The 16561-nt window shown below is 35.4% G+C and overlaps 1 protein-coding gene across 1 annotated transcript in view; it reads right to left on the bottom strand.

Moving 5' to 3' along the window:
- Nucleotides 1-16561, bottom strand: part of ELP4 (elongator acetyltransferase complex subunit 4) — a 122204-nt gene that overhangs the window by 77879 nt on the left and 27764 nt on the right. The window contains exons 5-7 of the mRNA XM_042882637.1: nt 16014-16153; nt 9029-9113; nt 5834-6022 (exon numbers count right to left, since the gene is read on the bottom strand). Of these exons, the coding sequence (XP_042738571.1) occupies nt 5834-6022; nt 9029-9113; nt 16014-16153 (414 nt within the window). The remainder of the gene's footprint in view (nt 1-5833; nt 6023-9028; nt 9114-16013; nt 16154-16561) is intronic.

Here is a 16561-nt window from a genome sequence, read left to right as displayed (position 1 = left end):
AGGACTTTCTTACAGTGGCTCCACTATGCTGAACTGGCACTTGCTCCTAGAAGTGAGTTATTATTAAACTTGTAGGTCAATTGTGGCACTAACAACTCTTTGGAAGCTTTCAGCCACAGTGTACAATTTGCTGGTCTAATTAAATATTAATTCTAAGTGTTACATTCTGTGGCTAAGAGCTTTTATTTTCCATCATCAGTCTGGAAGAGAAAGAGGTTACAAGGCTAATTTAATCTTTTTTTTTTTTTTCTCCCCTGCCATTAAAGCTTAACTACACAGGCACAAAAACATCATTAAAGATGCAGTATTCCTTTTTATTATGATCATATTGTAATTAATAGAGCAGGTCTAAATAAAAAGATGTAAAATTAGATTCTGAAATTTCAGGGTTTTTGCACAGCACCAAAAGTTCATATAAAAGCATTACTGAGCAAATGCTGCACAGAAATTCTATATTAAGTGATCTGAAAAACACTTAGGATAGAAAATACTTAAGCAATATTTTAACTATAAAACTAACACCGAATCATTATTCTTTGTACTGAAATGCACCAGATAAAAACCCTGGTTAATACAACATGCACAGGGACTTTTTTTCAAGAACTTCTAGTTCTACTTATCTGAAAAATCTAGTGTTGCTCCAAAACAGTACTATCTTCATTTTCCAACAGAGTTACTTGCTTAAAGCAGATGACTACTTTGTCTTGTGTTAGAGGCTGTCTTCTAATCTTTACTTATCACTGTCCAAATGGGCTCAGTACATGAGCCTTTTCCCTTCTGCTTCCATAACAGTTGTGTCCATGTCTGGACACTGGGCATTATATTAACTACTTAGTCCAGAAGCCAAAAGATTCCATATGCTTGAACAGATGACTATCTTCATACTGTGATGGGATATTTAACTGTTTAGATCTAATACTGCATTTGAAAGGTTTGGTATTAAACAGCACCTCATTTTTCTTGAAGTTTCAATGTCTGTATTTTCAGATTACATAAATAAAAGATAAGATATTCTCAAGTTGCATACACTCATCACATTTTAAAGTTTAACATAATCATTATGGAAGCGTAATTTTGTGATTAAATATGTGCTGATGCTTATGGTGATAAGAACGTGCTTATAGTGTTCTGAATTGTAACATATTAAAAATGAGAAGGCTTTTTTAGTTATACATTTTAACCCAAAAAGTGACTAGTCATCAACATAATATAGCTAGGTAAATTAAAAGACAGCTAATATGGCTGCAAAAACATGTTTCAGATGAACAATGTATTTGTGCTTGAAATGAGTATTTGTTACCAAATCAGAAGTGGCAGAGCCAAGATACAGCCTCTTGGCAGCCATGAACTTATTTTACGAAAAGAAAATATTTCTGTGAATTGATAAGTAAATGCAATGAACAATAATAGAAATTAGAAGCAAAATGTTTTACTCTTACACAATTTACATTTTAATATACATTTAAAGTGTCTTTGGACTTGCTACTGGATTATAATTTTAAGACGCTTCTCTGAATGCCCAGGATATCCAAAACAGAATATTCCCATCTGAAAACTATATGAGAAACACAAGAATAACTGCCATAAACTCATGACTCTCAACATTTCTTTGTATGGAAGTGAAACTGTACTTCTTTCACACAACTGAGTATGCCACAGCTAAAAGGAAAAAAAAACACAACAGTATAGTAAAATATAAAGACCATTTCATCTCCATAGTTTCTATTCAGAAGAGGATTTTGAAAGCTTATTCAACTAATGATATAGAAAAATACGTGACATTTAATCTTAGTACAGTTGCTGCTTAATATTTACATGCACAAATGTACCTGAAGGTTATTCAGCATTTTACACTTGTGAATTCACAGAAGGTAGAGTTCTAGGGAATGCAGTCTTGGCTCCTGCCATAGGAATACAGATTTCAAAGTGAGAAATTCACAATTCTGTATTAGAATGGATTCTAAAGCACTACTGCTTGACTTCAAGTTTAGCTGCTAAAGCTCTCACTGTGAACTCAAAAGGCTATGAATGCAAAAAGGTTTGCTTCTGAATTTTTCTACACTGAAACATACAGTGATTTATGCACCCCGGTTAATTCAAAGCATCAAATCATTAATATTGCAGGAAATCAATTTTTTAACATGCTGGATGAAATAACGAAAATACTTGCTAAGCAGGACTTCAGACTCAGAGGACAGGTTCTGTAACTTCTGCGACTTATCCATACTGACTTTTCATTAGTCAATTAATTTCCCTGGGTACACACTGACTAATATGGTGGTTAGTCCTTACCAGTAATACAGCTTCATGTTCAAAATAAAGGGTGGCTTCAATGAGAGCGTTACACGTCTTCAAATGGAAACAATAATCTACTTAAAAAATACATATTCACGAACTTGACTGTTTACTTAAGTGATACAGAGTTGGAAATAAGGAGAATGGAATTATGAAAGTATTTTACATTGCAACTTTTTTGTGAACATAAAACAGTGACGTTAAAATCACATTCTGTAGAATAATTTTTTTTAACACTATGTACTAAAAATGTAGATTGTCAAAATACAGAAAACAGGAGTCCATTCTAGTTTTGATAATATTTCTTATTTGGGAAAGTACAATAACAAATTAAATCCCTGTACAATTTGCCCACCCTGATCATTTCTGCTAGATTTAAAATGTAATTAATTTACCCTTTTCAAATGCACCATCTTATTTCAGAGGCACAATTCATTTTCAAGAAGCAGTAGAAAACCTTGACAAATAACCTTCCATCAACTGCTTTAATCACATTCATAAATATCTCAATATTTATTACCTGACAGACAGGGTAAAATAAGAGTATGTTCAATCAGGAGAAAATATCAATCAAGAAAAACTTGTCAGTTATCATCTGAATAAAATTTCTGATCGGTTAAGTTTTTAGAGTCATTTTCTTGAAATTTGCTTCCAGAACAATGTATTTCTGGTTTTGTGATAGAGAAAATAATAGAATATTTGTTTTTCTTTATGTACTGCACTAGGAGTTTCATCAATAAAACAGCGAATTTGTGCTCTTTAGGGGACTACAATTTCATTAACTTACTCTGAAAAAACGCTGTACACAACCAGATTCTTTGTAAATTTGTGTCTTTTCCCAAAATACATCTTTACAGAAGGCTGCGAAGACATTCAGTGTTCCATCAAACTGGGGGAATGAGCATCATATTCTGACAAATGCAATTCAAACTTACTAAATGCAAAGCAGTGAACTAGGTGGATTAGATCCATACTGGTAGATGTGTAGCACAGAGAGAAAAGCATCACAAACAAAATCACTGTTTAACGTTCAGCAGACACCGAAGAGACAAAGCATATATAAGCATGTAGGAAAAAGTGAACAAACAATAAGAGCATTATTGTACTCCATGACTGTGAGTTATGGCTGAAAAAAAGGAGACTGCTTAAAAACATATTAAGAAAGCAGCATGGGAGAATATACAAAACAATGAGAACACGAGGTATATAGGGAGCTTCATCTCACTGTCTTATCATCCAAGAACAAAGATATAATTTCTGAAATGTAGAGGCAAAATGAAACTTTTTGAAAGAAAAAAGCTACACAGATTTAATTTGCAAACTCCCTGTCACACAGCAACACGACAAGTACTTGGCAAAATATACAAAGGAAGCGAATCACTAACTACACAGATAAGTATTTTATTTAATGCACACAGCAATACAGACTATCTGGGCTGGATTGGAATAGCATCGTCCCTGTTGAAATTCAGTAGTGCCAAGTGTGAGTTTTATTTCTTCTTCACCAGAGTAACTGTAACTGGCTGTCAGGGACAAGGTATGGCATGAGATATGACTGAAAACTATTTTTTCAAAAGCAAACCATTTCTCTGTAAATATTATGCAAACATGATAACTTGGTAACACTTCACATTTTGAAATCCTGTATTTTCTTATTATGTGAAGATTTTACTTGCAGACTCCCTTAATTAATATAGTCAGGAAGCAAAAGATAATACAGCAGATACAGATAATTGTTCAGGGAATAAATGTGGAATTTACTACATCTTCAGGATAACAGTATGCATTTCCTACGCCTTCAGCTGGCTTTAAGATTTAACAGAGAAAGCATATCCTACGACTTATTCTGATTAAATTAAATACATATACAGAAACACACTAGGAAAAAAAAAACCAACAAAACACCAAGCAAATGCTCTCTCTTGTTCTCTTGAAAAGATATTTTCTTTACTTTTTTCATCCAGTAAGAAACCTCAGCAACAAAATGGTGAGTAGCTGGGTTGTGAGAATGTGAGCAGCTGCTGTTATTATAACTAAAGGTCTGTCTACGGCTTGAGCCTGAGAGACCACATGTTCGGCTGTCCTCTCATCTTGCCATCCTCACCAATTAACTATTAACATGGAGGGCTGTACACATGCTCTCAGGGGCTCTTTAACAGGCTTCTTGGAGAGTGGAACAACTACACAGCAGGGCTCTGGGAACTGAGTAATGTGGGGTATAAGGAACCCTCAGAGCAGCTCTGCTCCTCCTAATGACAGTTTTCTCCACAGTTTAGTATTTAAAGAAGGATACATGAAGTTTAACAATTTTAAAAACAACAACAACAAAAAGTAAAGCTTGAATTTGTTTAAAGCTGTGAAGATTCTGGAAACCACATTTCATTTTTTCCGCCTTCAGAATATTCTGTCACTTGCTGTAAAGTAATCCTGTTAAAATTCAAAATCAGAAGTTATGTAGAAAATGAGACATCATTTCATAGGAACTCTGGGGGAATGGATTTATAGAGAATTGACCAAAAGGAAAACAAAAACAACTCCCCAGATAAGTCGACAGAAAAACAAAAGATTATATCCTTCAACTTGTTTCTTAGAAAAGCTTGCTCCAGAGACATTTCTGGACTTCTGTAGAATATGATCTCTCTCACTGATATGTTAAAATATGTAAAAAGTATAATAACATAGGTTCTATGTCTCAGTGACAGACAGGAAATCCCAGTGTTTCAAAAGAAGGAAGTTAGTTTTAGATCCACAAATTCCAGTTATTGCAGTAAGTTTTACTATCACCCTATTTAAAGACATACTGTCATCTAGTATTAAAAATATGTAAGTAAGGGGATGGAGTTGTGCAGGACAAAATGTGGTTCAGGTATTCACCTAAATAACATCAGCAGGTACTCAGACACCTTTTAAAAATGCAGTATGTATGTGAGAATGATGAACTTACTTACATAATATAATATTTTAATTCAACAATGAAAATTTCCCTTCTATGATGAAGGGAACCATTTATAATATGAGGTTTTATTCCATATTATTTTATTATAATCAGTAATGAATAATACCTGGTTTATTTCTGTTCCCAACAAACCAGAATATTAAAGAGTAAACCTGTATCTTTCAATTCCTGGCTTTAAAAACAAAGTCATACATCATCCTGATGTGTATGACAGATGAAGGCAGTGGATTAAAATGCCCTGTATTGAAACTCTAAACTGTGTTCTGAGGTGGTGTAAAAGTGTGTTAGAAATAAAGATTCCTAGCAGAGTTTTCTCTGCTCTGATACTGCTCGAAATTTCTGACTATGACTGATAGAAGGAATAACTATTTAGGACTGTTTTATGCTAAGGTGCTCGTTGATTTTGCAGCATGACTGTCCCACAGAAATGTAGGAAAACCATCGTGTTGTTTAACTTTGCCCTTTGAATCAAAAGAGCTTTCTCAATTTTTAGAATTGCATTTATTTTTTCCCCATGAACTTCCAATTTTTGCTAACCGATGTAGCATCAACTACAAAATTTAGCAGAGATAGATTTCTTACCTCAATAAGGTGAGAGGGCATTGTGATGATACAAGCTGATAAAGATTTTCGGAGGAGGCCACGTAGAATGTACAGAAATTTTGTAATGCTATGAATATCTTCAGGAGTATTGGTGCTGCAAATGTCATCGTCCCACAACAGGGAACCAAGACTGTGAATTCCTATCCGTAAAATATTCTTTTGTTTTTTCTATTGAAAGAAGAACACAACACTTGTTATTTTTTTAAACACTGGGAGAAAAATACCACATTGTATACAATTTTAGAAACTACTACAATTTATAGAATGAATACCCATAATAATTCAGTAGTTCAAGTAATCACGAGTCAATCTCAGGTGATCTTGGTGAAAATTACAGTTGGAATGTTTTTGTTTTTCTTTTACTAGCTGGATAGCACACTACATTAGATAATTAAATACAAGAATAACAAGTCAGCGTGGAAAAATGCAAAACTACTAATGTGCAATTTCTAAAGGTAACCAGCTGGTTACATATAGTATATTCTGAAAGAGAATCCTAAAACATTACTGTTTTTCCTCTCATTTCTCTCCTTTCTTACACAAAAATTTGAGCTCCAAAGTATACCAAAGAAGTGTTAATGAAAAAAAAGTTGCCTGTGAAAGTTCTGCTACCAAGTATCATAAAAAGAAAATAATTCTGAGATAAATGAGCATGTATAACCATGCCAAATGTAAAAAGGATTCATATTAGTGACCAGCAGTAAAAAAAACCTACAGAGAGATTGTAAGAATCAAATTAAAAGAATTCAATAAAAACTGATGCTCCGATTTCTGGATTACAGGTGATTCACACCCTGAATTTCTACATAGTTCTCAGTAAAGATGTTCAAGACAGTGTGAACTGAGAAGTCACTGCATTGGTAAACTTCGACCCTCCTGTAGCTTAGTGCCTCAAAGAAGAGTTACTGTCCTAAGGCTCAAAGGATCATACAGGACAGACAGGACATCTTAACCTACGTCAGCGAACAGTAGGTGGGAAGGTTTGAGTCATGGCCTGAACACCTGATTGAGCACTTGGGAAAAGGACCCGGTCAGCCCTGGGTAGTAGCAAGAAATATCTGAATGTTTTACCAGTCAGGTCAAACATTTCCTTTGGACTCAGACCCAAAAAGCAACATCCTTCTAGGCCTTCAGACTCCAAAGATTTTGGGAAGTTTATGCTGCGCAATATGAAAAGCACTAAACACTAGAGGTGTTGTCTTCTATCTCTCACATGCAGTGATTATTGGATCTACTAAAGTCAGTAGTAAATCTCTTTCAGTTCCTCACTAATATATTTAGACCCTTGTAGTTTTCCCCAAACTTCCAATAGGACCCACCCAAAAGAGAGAGCATCGTTTTGGGTGGAAGAATGTAGATTAACACACTTCTTCAATGCTTGTGCTTTTATAACACAGAGGAAAGAACACAGGTCCATCACAGAAAGACACAGGTTGGTTCTTATTCTACTGTTCTTACTTCTAGCTACTTCTCAAGACTCAAGTTAAAGAAGGGATTATGGAGCAATAGATAAATTTTGCCTGGATTTGGAACATAAAATATTCCAAGATGTGTTCTGGTCCAAAACAACATCAAACTCTGGACATACTTGGAGACATGTGAGTTATACACTATACAAATCCACAAAATGTGAGCATTTAGAGAAACACAGTGCATGTGGAAAAGGGGAAACTTTTGTAGAAAAATAATCAAGCAGTAATAGGTTGCACTCAGTAATTCATACACGTTGTCTTCTTTGACAGAGAAAAGAGTGTGCAAGAGGTAACAGCCATCTAGTTAGGTAAGATGGTTTGAGAAAGAATCCTTTTTCAAACTTTAAAGCTTCACCTTAGAGACTTACACATTTGCATACACTTTTAAATTTGCCTGGTTTTTATTTGCTCTTTGGTCTTTATTGGCTCTAATAAGACGTTCTGAAAAAATGAACCGGGAGTACAGAATACCACTACCCACAATATTTAACATTTCCTTGTCTGTAGAAAGAAAAAAAATATCGTCTCTCACAGATCTTTATTTTGTTTAAAACTTAAAGATACTCCCAAACTTCAGGAATGTGCAGGGGCACTGCCTTCCTGTCAGACTTGGCTGGTGAGACAGCTAGGAAGCACCAGCCCCATCCCTTCAGGAGGAGGTTCCTTGCTGCTTTTTGCAGTCCATGAGCTCTCCAGTCCCAGTGGAGATGTCAGCCACAGGGAGTGGCAGAAGAGGGGACAGGCTGGGACACAGCACAAATAGCTAATGGTACAAATTTAAATGCAAGCATTCTATGTGGATAATGCTTCTATAAATACTCTTAGACAGGAATACATCCACTCCTATGTTATTTTCTACACAAAAAGCACTTCTCAGATATTAAACTTGTAGTGGCACACAGTCTTGTATTGTTTCGACATTATCTGTACTAATCAACTTGTGTTCCAGTAATATTCCTGTTGTACAAGGAATATAATTATCAATAAAGCCTCAACATCACTTAGTTCATTTACATCACCTTGAAAGGAGTGGCATATTATTTGATATGACTAAAAACAGGGGAGAGGGTGTTGTTCAAACTAGAAATAAGGTATTCAATTCTGTCTTGATGGACTTGGAATATTTCTGATTACCCAAGGTATGGGTTATGAAAACTAAAGTGACCTTTTCAAGTCTGTGATGATTTACGTGGAGTGATCTTCACAAGTCTAGTAAGATGTTTTGATACTTAAATTGAACTAAAATTACACACCATTTAACCCATTAAAAAATTCACTCCACTCACAGCACTGAAAGAATCTGCAAGTCTAAATGTTCAGACTCAAGAAGCTTGAGCACATTACTGCTAATACAATGGTTCGAAAAAAGATCTCCGTAGGTGAAAAGCACATTTTATTTAATTTCACTGTATTTGGCAAACCATTTATTAGCTAATTGCACAGTGTGCTTTTTAGTAATCCTGACTTAATGGTTCTTTTTCAAATGTTCTGCGTATCTGCTAAAAAAAGGAAAAAGCTCCAACTGCACATTAAATTATGAAGCACAATCTCCAGTTACTTTTCTTGTTCACTTCCACAATGTTTAGAAACAGCTTCAAACAGCTTCTTCCTTGTTAATTTTTCCAGGACATTCTTTTGCCACCCTTAAAAATTCAGAAAATCTCAGTTCAGGATGATAGCAGAGTACAAATGTGCTCAGTACCTGGGGATGAGAGCCATCAAATCCCTCCTGGCAAATGACACTCTGAATGGACTGAAGCAGCCTTGCATAACCACAGTTCATATTACTGTTGGAAAGAAGAAATAGTTTAGTAACACATACTCTCTAATAGCTGTATTAAAAATAGATAGAAACAGATGCAGCTTTCAGTGTAGGAGTGTCTCACAGAAGGAAAAAAACAACCCTTTTTGAATAAAGCAGCCCTTAAAAGCAGTTGTGATTGGTTCACGTTAACTAGTTCAGCATTCAGATATTCTGTGAAAGGTAAATCTCTTAGAGATGAAGATAATTATGTCAGGCTCACTTACATGTTTAAGTTCAATGATTTAATGTAGTTACTTAAAGCTGCAACCATTACAGCACAGTATTAAAGTTCTGTAGCAGACAAACAGCTACTCAATTGTTATTCTGAGTATGTCAATTCCCTGGAGAACAGGGCTGACTTTCTATTTTGTATCTTTCATACACACAAACACCACAAGAATCAAAACCAACAGAAAATTTCCACTTACTTTAAAACGTTCATTTAGCATAATTTGTTTTTATTTTTAGTAATCTTTCTGATACCACACCAGAGCATAAAATACATTCTGTTCTATTATAGATCTATTCTGTATCCATCCACTCAGGTGTTAGCACTCCTTTATTTGCAACGCAATGGAATTGTGAGGTATAATTTATGTTTATGTGTTATTTGGAAAACAGCTGCTAAGATTAAAAACCAAAGAAACAAACAACCCCCCGACCTAAAGAAAAAAAGAATTAAAGCAAACTGTTGCCTACACTCAGGCAGCTAAAACCAGATGAAAGTTTAACAGACTTTCCTCTCAAAGTCTTGCAACCTCCAGTTCCTGCTCCTCCAATGCATTTTTTCTGATACTCGTTCTTTTTTCAGACTCATTCTAGCCTTGCTCTCCAGTCCACAGGCAGGGGACAAAGGCAAAGGACAGAAAGTCCTAATCTTCACTTAAAAAAAAATCAAGCCAGCTGTTCACTTTAAAAAGAGACATACTAGTTCTTAAATCCCCAAGAGCATACTGGCTTTTGTGCCTGGACTTGAGGTAGGCTCCTGAGTGAAGCTGAGAGTTTAAGCCCTCCAACTTTCCTAGCTTCAGTACTTTGTTACAATCTCACTAATTACCGTCAAGCCTTGTGGCTTCTAATCTTCTTGGAAAACATGGTTATTTTCAAAAACTTACTTCAAAATAGTCCTAGTTGCAGCCATCATTTCATATGGTTGGTCTGAAAACAATAGTGAAACTATCCCCATTGCTTTAGGGAAAGTAAAAAATACTTTTTGAATATTATTCATGTATATTTTACTCATTTTACTACGGAACATCTAAATTGACACGAGAAAGCTTGCTTTCATAGTTTTGCACGGGAAAGAATTTTTGAGTATTTGGAGTTTCTTTACCATAGGCTCCTGCAATGCTTTTAGAAGAACAGTGTCAACTCAAACCCTAACCCCAAGATGATTTATCAGTGTCTACAATCAAATTAAAATAATTTTATTTTCATAATAACTCCAAGTTTTAAAATATTCAATATCAGAAACCATTCAGATGACACTTCATATACAGATAAAAGGAGAGAGCTTCAAAATTAAACTCAGTTTATTTGCTTTTAGTTTTAGTACTTTAATACTAAGTATGAAACTCACAGCTGCTAACAATTGGCAATACACATCTCCACGTGACTTTTAATGTGTAACATCTGCCTTGCTGTACAAAATAGAGTATCTCAAACACAAGAGTAAAGTGTCGCTTTGGAAATGGATTATTTTCCTATCACTTAGCTGCAAAAGGAGCAGGTGTCCAATGTTATACCTGCTCTGTCTTAGGTGTTTAAGTTTACAGAGTAGGTGGCCAGAAAGCAGGCTTTAGCATCTACATCAGACAAAATGTTTTCTCTCTCCAAGCGTTCACTTAAGAACGACACGATCCTTGTTTATACAGTGCAATAATTTCTTCTTTTGCCAGAGCTGGGGCAAATCTGCAGAGCTTCAGAATAACAAGAAGCATTTGTGTATCCTTTTAGATATTCCTTTATCCTCTTGGGAATGACAGAAAACTACTGTCCACCAACAATAGGGATGGAGTTTCCAACTACCTAGTAGCCACAGCCAGGGATGCGCCTAACGCTTGTTTTGCTTTGGATAATATTACAATGCTTGTTGTGCCATCCACAGTGTAAATCAGAGTGTATTCTGCAATTCTTGCTTTTAAAAATGAACAGAAGAATAAAATGCTTAACTTTATTGCTTTATTGCCAAAATCAGAGAATTCAAAAATTAAAAAACAAACAAACATAAAAAAGACATAGAAGATATGCTTATCTACACACAAAATTCGCAGCAAAGAGAGGTTTGAAGAAAATAATGTGATGCAAACAGATTGTTGTTTTTTTTTTTCTGTTTTTTTTTCCTGAATGTAAAAATAGTGGCTCTTCTGGCTAAAATATTACTGGCTTCCTTGAATTTGAACTATGCTAAGTAAATAAGGACATGAAAAAATATCGTGGAAACGCTATTTATAAAAACAGGTTGCATTACCCTTCTGGCAATGTTTGCCATAATATATAAGGAAGGAAATAAGGTATTTTTTATTCTGCAATTTCTAGCCTTTTTTTTGGCTTTGTTACTAAACACCATTTAATTCTGATAATGAGTTTAAACAATTTTTTCTTTACTCTTTTTTTTTTTGTTGTTTATCAATTTAGTAATGGGTAAAGCAGGAGCTGGCAAGAAGGTATCCTGGTTACAAAAGAGCCTCTGACTTTGCTGTTGATAGTTTCTAAGCATTTAACAAAGGTTAGGCTATCAAAGGTATGACAAATAGCCTTATTATGTATATGGAGACCCCATTAGCCAAGACAGTTAAACCTGTTTTATCTAAATTTATCTCTAAATCTAGACTCTAGACAAATTCTTTTTTTTTTTTCAAAAGCAATTACATTCTTAAGGTAAAATTTAGGAGTATTATTGAAAAACTACAGCTTAACTATTTTAGTTCCCTGAATAATCACACTTCATTTTTGGTCATTACAACTTAATGGGAACAGAAGTAAAGCAGAAGGTAGGAAGCAAGCCTCTTCAGTGATGCACTAACTTATCAGAGATGGTACTTTTGCCTTCCTGTTAAGTATCAGCTTTAGCAATGCAACAGAAAGGACACCTGAATATCCTAGCAACAGCAACTGTAAACAGCTGCTATCAGGTGCACAGCCCTGTTAACCCCGTCCCATGACTAAGGCCAGTATGTAACTGCTCTGCCCTAACAGCTACTGAGCTTAAGAAGAGAAGGATGATGCTTTCTTCTGCATCAAACATCCATTCTCAATTACTACTTTATGAAAAAGGACTTCTCAATCTGCTTTTAGTCAATTTTTATCACAGAGCAATGCACTTCCACTCACCTAGAGTAATTCTCCAAAAGGAGACCCAGTAATCTAAGTTAGCCATCGCATTATGTACCAGAACTACAAAAAGGAGAGCAAATACAGTACTCCTCATCTCCCTCCTTCAGTGAGCAAACACAAGCACGTGCACAAAAACACAAGAAAGAAAAAAGAATTGCTCCAAACGTTGTGATGTACAGAACCTTCCAATATGGCCTTCTGTAATTGCAAAGTGAAAAGCCAGTCAGTAGCTGAGATCTGACTAACCAGTCAGCCAGACAACCTCTTCTCTTTGCAAGTCCAGAAGGATGCCAAATTCTAGTGCAGATAGAAAGCCAACACCATGGATATAGGTAGGTGATTTCTAAGAAGAGTGAAGTTTTTGGCCCATATAAAGCCCTGAAACCTCTGCAAAAGCAGTGCAGTAATGACTCTGCACCAAACAGTAGATGCAATTACAGAGGGTGTATGCACTAAAGAACAGTCCAAAGTTTTCTTAATTGATGCTAGAGAATTAGAAACACCAAAATGATTTGGTCCTTCACTGCAGAACATAGAGCTTACCAGCTCTGTGTAGAAAGTATATGTTGGATCAGGTGCACTTTCCACAGTGGCTGCATATTTTCAGGTGCTCCTGCAATAGCAGTAGTTAGATGGCTGTAGCAATTTACTTCACCCTGAAAGTAATCATTTTGTGCTCTGCTACAGTACAAACATTTAGAATGGATCATGTTAACTAAACTGATGAGGAAGCATTTTGAGAAGATGGAAAAAATCTTTTTCTTACTTTTTTTATTTGCTAATTTTTAAATTATTTTTTTGTTTGCAATTTCTGATACTACAAAAAGATGTCATCCATCAACAAGTACATCATCTAATTATGGAAAATTATATACTAGGTAAAACTATCAGTTTCCACTTCCTCCTCTATCACTGTATTAGTGACAAGAGCCATGCATTCTCAGATTAAAAAAAAAAATAATCAACAGCATTGAGTCTGGGTTACACTATGAGATTTAAAAGCACTTCCTCACTTTGAAAGGTTTGTGTGACATTATCTTTCAGTGAGAACACTTTTTCTGTCCATTTTCTTTGCATAAACAGAGAACATTTAAAAAAAACACGTTTTTAGTGATCTGCTGAAATTTCAAGTCATTCTTGCAACCATTTTTTAAAAGTTTCTTTCTCATTTTTAATACTTCTTTGAGTTACTCTCACCCAAACACATTACAGTATTTTTGCAGTACCATACATATCATTAAGAGTTATTCTGCCAGGTATTTCTTGGGCCATGAAGATAAGGCCATAAGGTCAGAGACACTTTTGTCTAAGAAATGACATCCTCTGAGTGAGACATTCTGACCAGCCAGGTCTGTGTTCCTAGTTCACTGTAAGAGGCAGTAAAAGAAGCTTGATCTAGCTCTCAGTGGGACAAATTACTGACTTCTATTTAGAAGGGTTAACAATAGCACTTAAATCTTTCTTTTAAAGCATTGTCTAGTTAATCAAGAGAACAGAAAATTTTTACCCTTCTGTGATATACCGAAGCTAGCTTTAGAAGCCAGAAGCACTGCATCCTTAGAGGATTGAGAGCTTGTTTTTGCTCCTTGAGAAAAGAATGCTTTCCTCTGATTTTCATCTCAATATTTGTAAAAAAAAACCAACAAAAAAATCAACAAAACAACAACAACAAAAACCAACAAAAAAACAACAGCGTAAACCAGTTGCAATTCAGAAAAAGCACAGATGTTTTGAAAGCAGAGAAATCACTGGTAACGTATTTAATACATTTTGACTAATGTGAATTAAAGAGTCACAGAAGGCAGAGATGAAGGGGACCTCAAGAGGTCAGGTAGTCTATCTTCTTGCCCTAAGGCAAGATGAACTATGTCTAAACTATCTCTGACAGATATTTACCTAACTTATCCCTAGAAATTTTCAGTGATGGAGATTCTACAGCACCCCCAGCCTGTGTCTGCAAGGTAACTTCTTCTAGTGCTAATCATCAGAAGAATATTTCCTTATGTCCACCTATACTACCACTGCTACAATTTACTGTAGCTCATTATTGCTCACCCTACTTACTGCAGATGACAGAGTTACTGCCCTTGCCATATCAGTTTTTAACTTGCTTTAAGACTCTTCGATTTACCTAAAGAACTTCCACTATTCCATCACAGGCCATATATCCCCACCCTACATCTAAACCCAGCTTCACATTTTCCTCTGAGCCAAAGTCTTCTGGAAGGATGCTAACAAAAACAGTACAGTCTTATCATGGCAGAGTAGAACAGGAGTACTTGGCACATCTACATGAAATTTCAGTTTATCACCCACATGTTTTCTAGATTACAAAATCAAAAGCATAAAAGGTAAAGTCTGTTTTTTATACTATAGACATGAATTATTTTCCTGAAAGTGTATCAGCTACTGTTTTTACATAACACAGCAAGAATACATGTTATCAAATTAAAATCAGTGATATCTGAATGCATAACACAGAAATTTGGGGTCTTGGCTTTTGCTTTTCTACAACTCTAAAGGCACACTTCTGAAAATACTTCTGTAAACACTTCACTTATTTTATAAATCTCAGTTTTTATATTAGGGCCTACTATCATTAAAATCTTATGCAATGAAGCTTTCTCTACTACTGCTTCTGGGAGTTGGCCCTATACATGGTGATCTAGAGAGCCCAGATATTTTATAAATCAAGCGACTGGGCTAAGCAAAGAAACTGCTAGTCCATATCTTACATTTGACTTGACTTGAAATGTCTCTGAGAAAAATACAATGGATGTGTTTGCCACAGGCTAACACAAGTCTTTGATGCTGTCACTTATTTTCTTTTGGTCTTCCTTAATTCATTACTGGTAGTAATAATAATAAAGTACAGTAAGTTATTTGTTCAGATAAGAGTTTATGATTTTCTCTGGAATTTAGGGTATTGTGTAAGATACATAATTAGAGTAATTCTTCTCACAGATTTTTTTTGTTTGTTTGTTTGTTTGTCTTGGATTTTCCTTAGGTGAAGCTGTAGAATGTAAGAGGTAAAAGTCACATAATAAACTAATGTGATACAGCATTCTAAGCTATGTAGGTCAAGGATGGCCTGTCGTCTTAGCCCTAAAAACTGTGAATGGTTATCTTCATATTCCTGAAAGCCACCTGACACACATTCATGAAAGCTGATGGGGCATGGTGCTCAGAGAGTAGTTCATAGACAGACAGTAATAGTTTTCCTCAGTCCCCACAGTCAACTGTCAGTAGGGCTGAACTGAGTATTCAGCTGAGTCTTAGGCTGTCCTAGTAATGTCTGCCTTAATTGCCTATGCCAACTTGCTTCCTCCCACTGAGGAGTCACTATACTGAACTGCTTCTGCGCCACAGTAGCTTTGCTGACATTCATGGCATGTAGTGCTGACATGGGAACTGCAGCTGAAATACCTGTGAGCAATATATGGCTACAAGATTTTTCACAGCAAGTGTAGATGAGAAAATATTCCTTACAACTAAGGTGCACTCAGAATGTGAATGCACAACAGAAGTACATGAGATTACAACTTACCACATTTTTAGTTTAGGCTCTAAAGGCAATTCGTCAGGAAGGAAAAAACTGTGCCATCTTATGGATTGAAGCAGTTCTGGAGACATTTTTTTAGAAACATCATAATAATGTCCAAACTTTATAGATGTTGTTGGGCTGGTCTGCGGAAACAGTAACAGTGATTACAATAATCTATTAGATGATTATCTGTGATAAGTAAAGACACAAAACAGACACATTACCTACTTCTGCATTTAATGATGACCATTATTAAAAATAAGGAAAATATGTACTAGAAGATGATTCTAGTCTTACTGGTGACTGAGAATGGAAGCGCAGAGATCAAGGAATACTGGTAAGCAATTTTTAAATATGCTTCCCCAGTACCACTGCTGAGCAAGAGTTCTGTCACTCTTGAAATCACATCACAATCTCCAATTAATAGAAAAATAAACCTGAGAAGCTAAGAAAGAAAGAAAGAAAGAAAGAAAGAAAGAAAGAGAGAGAGAGAGAGAGAGAGAGAGAAAGAAAGAAAGAAAGAAAGAAAGAAAGAAAGAAAGAAAGAAAGA

The sequence above is a fragment of the Lagopus leucura genome, unplaced genomic scaffold (genome assembly GCF_019238085.1).
Source record: "Lagopus leucura isolate 7727_CA_CO unplaced genomic scaffold, USGS_WTPT01 Super-Scaffold_100035, whole genome shotgun sequence".
NCBI lineage: Eukaryota > Metazoa > Chordata > Aves > Galliformes > Phasianidae > Lagopus > Lagopus leucura.
This window is presented reverse-complemented; position numbering and strand designations above follow the sequence as displayed.